General features: G+C 38.4%; 1 protein-coding gene across 1 annotated transcript; it reads left to right on the top strand.

Annotated features, from left to right (window-relative positions):
* Nucleotides 1–1,042: 1,042 nt before the first annotated feature.
* On the top strand, nucleotides 1,043–8,217 carry LOC145960067 (uncharacterized). The gene is made up of 3 exons (XM_083079339.1): nucleotides 1,043–1,218; nucleotides 7,001–7,303; nucleotides 7,455–8,217. The coding sequence occupies exons 1-3, from the start codon at nucleotides 1,043–1,045 to the stop codon at nucleotides 8,215–8,217; spliced, it is 1,242 nt and encodes a 413-aa protein (XP_082935465.1).
* The last annotated feature ends 2,756 nt before the right edge of the window (nucleotides 8,218–10,973 follow it).

Raw genomic sequence — 10,973 nt, 5'->3', positions numbered from 1 at the left:
GAGATACTATTTGAATTGATATTAATTCTACGATCAGTATTACATCAATCGCGCGTGTAAAAGGTTCACTGCTGAAGAAATCGATATGAATTTTTACGTTCCGATTCGAAACGGCGAAACTCCACCGTGTAAGAAGCAAAAATGCGACATGTAAGAAAAAAGATTTAAAAATTTTGTTATATATTAAAATTTTCTTAAATATTGGTCTAATTTATATATATTTTTATAGCATTCAGCTTCGTCGTGCGGCTCGCATACTTGGAAGAAGATACGCTCTAACCCCGACGTCGTATAAATATTTGGACATTGGAATAAGCGTTGGAGCTGTATCGTACGTGGAGCTCATTCTCGGTGATAATCGAGGCAATCAAATAGTGTTGCCTTTTTCAACGTGGAATTTGTTGATGCAGAAACAAGCAGACATTGACTGTTTTCTACAATCGACTGCTCTCCCATTAAGGATTGGAGATCTAACGATCGAAATGCATCAATCGAAAATTGTAAAACTCGCATTATGCGAAAATTCTTTGTATATGAAACCACAAACATTATTACATTTATTTAATTTTGAAAATTGTATCGATCATATGCACAATTGGTTATGCGAGAATACCTATCTCGTAAATGAAAAATTTAAACAATTTGAAACTGTATTACAACGTAACAATATTACTACTGTATGCGATGCTGTAAAAACGATACGCGAGAGTGATGTCTTTAACAGCGAATCATTAATTGATTGTGAATTACTAACATGCGCTGTAAATGATATTCTTTACGATGCTTGCAATAAATAATTATTTTTATTCCATCTGTGATTTTAAATCTTTTCTTCCATACGAATAAGAATAGTTGATACTTTTCTTAACACGCTCCGCCAAAGATGTAGAGAAATGCTGAGGTAGATGAGACGTGATGCTCTAGTTAGAATGAGACAAAAGATATTAAAAGATATATAATGAAGAGGAGTCTGCAGCATTAGAATATTATTTCTTTCGTTGTTCTGTGTTTCGTCGGTCTTGTGTTTCGTTGGTCACGTATAATGACCAACGAAACACAAGACCGACGAAACACAGTTGACGAATGGCTGAAGACGACGTTATTATCATCGATGACGAAAATGTCATTATCGTCGACGAGGACATCAGTAACAGAAACATCATCATTAGTGGATTCAGATTATGCTAGTGATAATGATGAAGAATTAAGACTGAAAAAGTATAGACATTTAAACGCGATGAAAATAAATAATCTGGATGTTACCATAAAATTTTGTCGCATACTATTATTATGATGCGGAAGAAGGAATTAAGTATTGTTCAGACTGTTTTCTGAGATTGGCATCGTCGAAACGTATACTCCGTCCGGAAACACAAAACGGATTATTGTGCTCTATTAATAGGCAGTTATTGCAAAGAGTGCAGGAAAAATTTGCACCAAATAATACCACGCAATATGTGTCCCATTTGCACAAATTAAAATATATGGATAACATTGTAAGTAACTTACAATTTATAATACATCAAAAGTATCCTAAAATAAATTATTAAATCTAATGAAATGTGTGTCTTTTCTGTTTTAGGAGCGGCATCCCTCAGTCCGGCGCATCGCCCCCTCCCCCTATATTAAATTTTAATTATTTTTATATTTTTATTATTATTACTTTTATATTTTTTATTATTATTATCATTATATTTTTTATTATTATTCTTAATTTTAAGTACACACACACACACACACACACAAATGTATAACACACATTTTTAATAAATTTTATATTTGTAATTTATAAAAAATTGCAGTTATTTACGCGCCTTTCCCTTGCGCTCCCATCCCTTGCGCTATCTCTCTCTCGCGCGTTAGCTGTAAGTCTCGCGATATCTTCGTTGCGTTCTCTTTCGCACGTTAATCTTAAGTTCTCTCTATCTTCGTCATTGCTCTTTCGCGCTATCTCTTGCTCTCGCGCTTAGAATAAGTAATCTCTCTCGTACGCGCTATGACACAAAAAATGTACACATTAATAAATTTTATATTTAGTATTGAAAAAAAAAATGTATTTATTTACACACCTTTCCCTTGCGCTCCCATCCCTTGCGCTATCTCTCTCGCGCTAGTTATAAGAATTTATCGTTCTCTCTTTCGCACGCGTTGTTCTCTCTTTCGCACGCGTTGTTCTCGCGATATTATCGTTCTCTCTTTCGTATGCGTTGTCTCGCGATATTATCGTTGTCTCTCTCGCACGCGTTGTTCGCGATATTATCGTTCTCTCTCTTTCATATGCTCGTCGCTATCACTCACTCACTCACTTACCTTTGCGTCATCCTTCTCCCACCTATGCGCCATCTTACAATGCGTCGTCCTTGTCCCACGTTGATGTCATCCTTGTCGCACGTTGACGCTATCCTTGTCACACGTTGATGCCATTCTTGTCGCACTGTCCTTTTCCCACACGTAGCGCTATCCTTCTCACACCTTCGCACCGTCTTCTTTCCGCGGATCCGCCTTCTCCTCCCGGATCCCCTCGTCCATCAATCGCACCGCGGATCCTCCTTTCCCGCGTGGACCCCCTCGTCCATCGGTCGCGCCGCGGATCCCCCCTTCCCCGCGCGGACCCCCTCGTCCATCGGTCCCTTCCCCGCGCGTGACGTTACTCACCGCGCGCCGTAATTCCTCCTTCCCTGCGCGTGACGTCACTCCCCCCGCGCCGCGGTTCCCCGCGCGCCTCACCCCCCCTGAGAGGACCTGAGTTAGAAACCTTCTAGTATCACTACTATTATTTTATTATATTTTATTTTATATTATTCATTTTTTATGTTTTTATATTTTTCTTATATTTTTAAATTTTATAATTTTATATTTTATCATTATTATTAACACATACACACACAAACAAATGTATAATAACACACATTTTAATAAATTATATATTTATATATCTTTAATTTATTAAAAAAAATCTAATTATTTACACGCTCCTTTCATCATTTCATCCTTCGTGCTATCTCTCTCGCGCCTATGGATAAGTTCCGTTATTTTCCTCCTTCTCCGCAGACCTCTCGTCCACCGGACACATCGCAGTTCCCCCCTGTCCCACGCGTGACGTCATTCCCCGCGCCGCGTGACATCACTACCTGCGCCGTGTGACGTCACCCCCCTTCCCCCTCCAAGAGGACCTGGGTTAGAACTCTCCTAGATACACTACTAAGTTGTCGCTTTTCGGAGGTGTTTTTCTTCTTTCGCACGTTTGATTGAGACATAATTAATGCGATAATAGTATATTTCTATATTTTGCCTATTGTGCGGAGTCAGATGTTGCATATCACAACACTTTCTTTATTCGTATGAAATTTGCCAACGACTAACACTATTTTTAAAAAATAAACTATGAAATCGATTGTACTTCATTTGTAGATTATTGTAGTGCAATCATTTTCGTTTGTTAGTTTATAATTAATTTTTAATTATTTATTTAATTAAGAAACCATGAAACTAGCCGACAAGTATTATAAAATAATTTTTCTTTAATAGATTGTATTTTGTTTGTAGTTTTGTAATAACGCTAAAAACTTGTAGTTTCTCTAAATTATTTATAATTAATAAATATGTTTATTAAGTTGTGTATTTAACCGACAATCATTCAACGATAACAGCTGTCCTCTGGTTGTTGAAGGAGGGATGCGGTAGTCCATATTACCAATTGACCAATTAAGTACTAGAATCTCGTGATTAGTCAATCGTGCTAATTACAATAAGCATCTATTGTTGTAGTAGTATAATTTATTAGTGGATGTGTATTTTAAAATCACAAGTTTTTTTTGCAATATTTATATAAATTATATGTAAGTATTAAAAAATTACTGTATTAATATTAACATATCTCTAACTTCTTCCATCTATTTTATTATTTTGTTACGTCCAGCTGACTCCACGATTCCTTCCTTTCACGAAGTTGCAGCAACGATCGTTCGATTAATGATAAGCAAAATCATTGATCAAATAGGGCCTCTCGTGCCTCATAATAATCTATATTTGTTATCTAATATCTATGAGTTCATGAAACAACACGCAAGAAATGCTAACAATGAAGCAACACCGATCCCTTTAACAAATAATTATCTGAATATAAAAAATACAGGCAGGGCAATAGAGAAATATATCGACGATAAAACAACATAAATCTTCCTCTGTAAATAGAAATAGTAACATTTCGAAACTTATCAGGGAGGAAAATAAGAAATCGATGACGAATTTAGCCGATCTAAACCGACAAATCTAATCAACAATAGCTAGATAAATCTTATAAAAATTCGGAATCTCAGACACCTGAACAAATTTTGTAAATCTAAAATCTAATCGAAGGATAAGATACGTACCGAAAAGTAAATCGAATCGGGTATAAAAAGAGAAGCTCTCAAGAAGCATCAATCACTTCAGTTGGTCACTTCAGTCAGTCCCTTCAGTCAGTCACTTCAATCGGTTACTTTAGTCAGTCACTTCAGTCAGTTATTTCAGTCAATCACTTCAGATCAGTCAGTTCAATCGATCATATCAGTCAGTTCAGTTCGTCATTGGTTTTTAACAGTCCATATGCAATTTGCGTGATGCGGACATACACTTTCGGTCATCGAACAAGCGCCACAAGCATCGTATCATCTTCGATGCTGAAGACCAGGAGTCCACTGAGAGTCGAAACTTAACCACTACTAACGTCTTTTATTGCAAAACTGTAAGTCAATCTGATCTTTAATTTATTTCTTTTCCCTCTTCTTTGCTTATAATTTTTATATTTTAAAATCTGACATCGACACTCTCAATGAAATCCTCCTTCTTTCTCTCCATCTTCTATACACATCCACAATTAATTATGATTTGTTATTCAAGGTGAACGAAAATTATTGTAACCTCCAGTCGAGCATAAAGATAAAAATAGCATTCCCCCTTAATCTGTTCGACTGATGACCTCCGTACTCATGTAACACCCGCGAGAAAACACACATACATCCACACTCACACACTCTTATCACATAAGATATACCGCATTTAATTATAAAAAATTTTTATATCATATTTTTCTTATTTCTAAATTTAATCAACTATTTTTACATAAATAAATGTAAAAATTTGTAACTAAATTTCTCTATTAATTAATTACCCTGCACTCATTCCTAGTCATTACAAGTCGCGCATTGGTCCCGCCCCGTGTAAAAAGGATTAGATTCCCTTACCGAAAAGGGGACCACCGAGCGAACGCTCGAAATGGAGTAACAGCGACTTAACGAGAGTCGTTTACCTGTTTTCGAGCCTCAAAGTTCGTTCGACCCGAGTCGCTTACCTCCTACTCGGGAAAAAACATCTGTGTTACGTCCTTCCTTTGACCCATCCTTTTCCGGGCCTGAACGTCCGGGACGTAACAATTTCTTTAATAATTTAGTTTCAGTTATTTATATTAATAAAATATTATTGAAAGGATTATATATATATATATTTTCTATTTAATATAAATAATTTAATGTATGGCAGAGATCCAACGTCTAACATATTAATTGTTAATGTGATTGTCACGTTTGACATATTATCACTTCAACTAATAAAATTTATTAAATTCGCCTAATCAACATGCAGAATCATTTATAATAATTGATCTGACAATTGATTTAATAGAATTTTCTTGATGACGGTAAAATATACAGGGTGTCCGATTCCTGAGTGACCAAACGAAAAGTAGTAGTAGATTGGGTCAAACTGAGAAGAAAAGTCCTCTACCATTTTGCAAAATTCGCAATAATTATTAAAAAATAAGCAAAAATATCTCGGTACATGAGAAGCGGTAAACCGCTTGTAGTGTGTGATTATTAAGTGATCAAACGAAAAGTGGTGATAGATTGGGTCAAACTGAAAAGAAAATTCCTCTACCATATTGCAAAATTCGCAATAATTATTAAGTTATAGGCAAAAATGTCTCAGAGTATAAGAAGCGGTAGACAGATCGCTTCTCATGCGTTGAGACATTTTTGCCTATAACTTAATCATTATTGTGAATTTTGCAAAATAGTAGAGAACTTTTTTTCTCAATTTGATCCAATCTACCACTACTTTTCGTTTGATCACTCATTAATCGGACACCCTGTATAAGTATTGAGAAAAAAATAAATTTATTATTTAATTCAATATTAAAAGTAAAAATTAATTAATTATTGTATATTTCTGTCCTAAAAATGATCGAAAGAAATATAACTAGAATAGTTTAAGAAATATAATAATAATGTTGATAAGATGAGAAATGTTTGATATTTATTTGCATAAAAGATAAATCTAAATGACAAAAATAAAACACTTTGAATTGATAAACAAATTATCAAGAGCATCTAAATATTAATGTAAAAAATATATATAATTTTAAGCATATATAATTTTTAATTCTTTGAATTTTTTGAATATAATTTTAATTGATAAACAATTTAAATTATCGAGAATAATAAAACTGAATTATTGTAATTATTTATTGCTCTTCATATCTAAATATTAATGTAAAAAGTGTATATAATTTTTAATTCTTTGAATATATATAATTTTAATTGATAAATAAATTATTGAGAGTAATGAAACTGAATTGTTATAATTATTCATTATTGTTTATTCCAATGCATTATCCATTATCCATATATATATGATGTACAAATTTTATACAAAATACTTTTTCAGTCGTCGAATATATCTATAACGTGCTGAAAATTTTAATCATTCAAATAATTAGTTCAATATATTGATTGATGACAAGCGGCAGGTCCAGACGAAGTTCCGGCAGAACTTCTTAAATTACTGAATGAAAGAGGCATAACAGCCCTCCACAAATTATTCAATAAAATCTATGATACGGGGCACTACTCAGTGGCTTTCATCGGTCTTTGTCCCTTTGTCGAAAAAGACCAACGCGAAAAAATGCGAGGACCATAGACTGTTAAGCCACACTCTAAAACTATTTTTTAAAATCCTACACCAGAGAATATTCAAGAAATGCGAGAGGACCATCAGCGACTCTCAGTTTGGATTCAGACAGGGATTGCACAAGAGAAGCAATAGTTGCGACACAAGTCCTAGTGCAAAACTGCTACGATCAGAGGAAAAACGTTTGTTTATGCTTTATAGATTACGAGAAGGTCTTCGACAGGGTGCGGCATCATAAACTGATGGATGTTTTCAGAAGAATGGACATAGATCAGAAGGACATCCGGTGCATAGAAAATTTATATTATATTGGAATCAAGAGGCACAGATCAAGATCGACGGAGAAATGTCTAACACGGTGAGAATCTGCAGGGGAGTTCGGCAGGGGTGTATTCTCTCGCCCCTTTTGTTTAATCTTTACTCGGAGAGCATCTTTCAAGAAGCGTTGGAAGATGTTGAGAAGGGAATAAGGATCAACGGGGTATGGCTGAACAATATTCGTTATGCAGACGATACAATGCTGATTGCCGACAATGTAAACGATCTTCAACAACTCCTTCAGCAGTAGGACAGAGTAGCAGGAATGTGGGACTGAACATCAATACTAAGAAAACGAAATTCATGGTCATCACTCGGGAACCAAATACGTTCAGGAACGCCAATTTAACATTCGAGGGCTCGCCGATAGAACGAGTGAACAAATTCAAATATCTCGGAACATGGCTATGCGAGGATTGGACATCGGAGGTGGAGATAAAATGCCGCATAGAAACTGCCCGTCGGACATTTACGAAACTCAAAAGGGTCCTCACGAACACGGATTTCGATTTCAATCTTAGAATGAAGTTCATCGGAAGCTACGTATGGTCGGTGCTTCTGTATGGCGTAAAGGGATGGACATTGAAGATACCCGCGATGAACAAGATGGAAGCCTTCGAGATGTGGGTCTACCGCAGAATCCTCAAAATACCATGGACAGCGAGGATAACCAATGACGAGGTTCTGAGACGATTAAACAGGAATCGAGGGATACTGACCATAATAAAAAGGAGGAAAACAGCATATTTGGGGCACATTATGCGCAACGCAAAGTATGGATTGCTACAACTGATCATTGAGGGAAAGGTTGAGGGCAGGAGAGGAGTAGGACGAAAGAAAATGTCCTGGCTCCGCAACATAAGGCACTGGACTGGATTGCGCACTGTGGAAGATCTGATTCACGCATCGAGGAATCGGGAAGAGATAGAAAGTGTGGTCGCGAACATCCATTAGTGGATATGCATAAGAAGAAGAAGAATATATTGATTATATAAAAGAACTTTATTTTTATTAAATTTTGTATATTAAATAATATATTGAATTATACTGCGACGTTTTATTTTTAATTTTATACAATATTCTTCTTCGAGGTGTTAGAGAGAAGGATGCGAGGGGAAGCGAAAACGTCGTCAAAAACACAAGGCGGATAGAAAATACTCGCGCTCGGAGGAACAGGGATGGAGGGTGTTCTCGCGCGAGCCGCGGTGAAGCGAAGGCCGTCTCGAGATCTCGAAGTTGGGCGCCAGATACGGTCTTTCACGTATCAGTTCGCTAAACGCCAAAATAAAGCGAAAAACGCTTACCTGATTCGCCACGGGCCGACTAGCTCACCTAACGGTAGAGGGGCAGGGTCTGTGGAAAAGTTATTTGTTCTATGCGAGGTTTTGGCAATTTCGAAATTCGACAAATACAACGGAATTTAACAACCACGAAAGGCTAACACTCAAATAAATTACGCGGACTTAATAAAGAAAAATATAATACATTTATTAAAAAGAAAATAATATAAAAAAATAAAATTAATAACAAATTAAAGAAAGAAAGAATATTAACAATAAGTTCGGAAATTTGAAATAACGAAATATATAACAAATATCAATTCGATAACGGTAATAATAATAAATCAGATGGATCGAATGTTTACACGAAATCGATAAGTCATTTCTGGTATTTATTCGAGCCCGTTTTTATGGCTAGATTCTGCGAGGCCGAACGGCGTTTCGAAAATGTAACGGAATTTCGGCATTCAAATCGTCGACTTATCGTATCGGTCTTTTCCCTGTAATCTTTGGCTCGCTATTCTAATCGACAGCCATATGTTCGACAGGAGGCTTAATAATTGTGCGAGAATAATTAAGGAATTTACGAAGACGGAAAATTTCGCTTGCGACGAGCTCAGTGCGATCGATATTCGACAGCCGTCGGACGCCGCTTACATTCCCTTCGGCGTAACGCTCTATACTCACGCGCAGTTCTCGAATTTCGGCAATTTCTTAGTTCGTTATAATCTATTACGCACCGCGACACACTCACACGCACGACAAATATCTTGAAATAAGCGCAAATCATACACGTAACGAGCGCGACAAAGACAGCACGATATTCGCAAAGTCACGACACACAACGGTCACACACACACACACACACCTACACGCTAATTAATAACGAAAATCGCCCGAAGATCGATTGCGAGAATGCCTTACGCGGCTTCGACAACTCTTTTCGACAGCACGAATAGCGAACGCATTCCCCGCGATTTGCCGCGCACGTGGTCGATATACGAGAGCCAATCGCTACGCGTTTCACGACACCCCGATCCCGGAGAGAGACGAACGGTTCCTTATCGACTACGGACGACGTTACAATCGTCCTTGATGCCTCGGTCGCTTGTCTCCGGTCGCCCGAAATACACGGAAAACGAAAGCTCGGCACAAAGCCCGAGCGACAACGAGACACGAAAAATGACGACGGCGACAGAGCGGTCGGTCTACGGACGGAATCGCGTACGTGGCTTACAATTTAGCGATGGGCAACCTCACCGATTCTTGCTCCCGTGACCAGGGGACGATCCTCGGTCTCGTCCTCTCGTTCGGATCTCGACTGCGACACACTTAACGACAATGAAAAAATGAACGAGACACAACTACTCGTTAAGAGCGCCCGCACCAGAGTGTCTCCTTGGATCTCGCGATCCAGGGTCGATAGCGGCGTCAATCCTCCACGATATCTCCTCCGAGTGATCGTCATCCCCACCACTCGCACCGTTAGACAAGGACAGAGCCCCGATCGCTCATGCTCTCTCTCTCTGGTCCCGACGACAGCGCGGCCGTTGGGTTGCGCAGTCTATTAGTATAAGTCTATGGCCGCGACACGCGAGGTATTACTGCGCCCCGCGACAACGCCGTATCGGGGGTCGGAACGGCCCCGATAATTTAAAAATCTGAATTTCGGCGACCCTGCTATCGGCGGTCTTCTTGATGCCGATCGTTCGTCCTCCGTTCTCGGAGGGTAGCGCCGACTGGGCCCTGTTATCCCGGTCCAAGACAGCGGTTTCTTTAAAGTTTCTTCTCCTCTTGCTGCTGAGGCGAATTCCACCCGCGACTCTGTGCTGTCCTGATCCTCGGGCGCTATCTCCGCTCTCGACTCGAAGGCTGGGAGCGCCGTGTCGGTTGTCGCAAAAAAGATCCCTCTTCTTCTTCCTCCCGGTGTTCTCTTCTTTAGATTTTCTCCGGCGGGTTGCCCGACATACAAAATAATATAAAAATAATTAGTAATGACGCAAAGTATAACCATAGCTCGTCTCTCCGGAGATTTCGATACGGCTCTCGCTATCTCTTTTCTGGCGCGGCCGCTCGGCTCGCGCCCCGTCAAGATATTCGGGGCGGATGAACGCGCGTCGGGACGGCCATGTCACAATACATATATTGAATTATATTATTATACATATTGTTATGTTCGCGCTTTTCAAATCGCGCCTAGTCGCGGATATTATACTGAATCCCTTCCGAGTCATACGTGAATGCGAGTGCGCGGTAATCACAGGTGGCCGTGTTTTGATATCGCGGCTCGCCCCTTCCTTCTGATCGGAGCGCTCGTCGAGAGCAAATGCATCTAGTACGCAAGTTCGTGTGATAGTATATCTATATATATATATATATATTGTATAGTATATCTATATATATATTGTTACAAAGATAATAAATCTTATC

This window comes from Camponotus vicinus, unplaced genomic scaffold (assembly GCF_025532165.1).
Source record: "Camponotus vicinus isolate PSW18456_S1 unplaced genomic scaffold, iyCamVici1.0 SCAF_10, whole genome shotgun sequence".
NCBI classification, from domain to species: Eukaryota; Metazoa; Arthropoda; class Insecta; order Hymenoptera; family Formicidae; genus Camponotus; species Camponotus vicinus.
The sequence above is the reverse complement of the archived record's forward strand: the minus strand, read 5'-3'. Positions and strand labels throughout refer to the sequence as shown.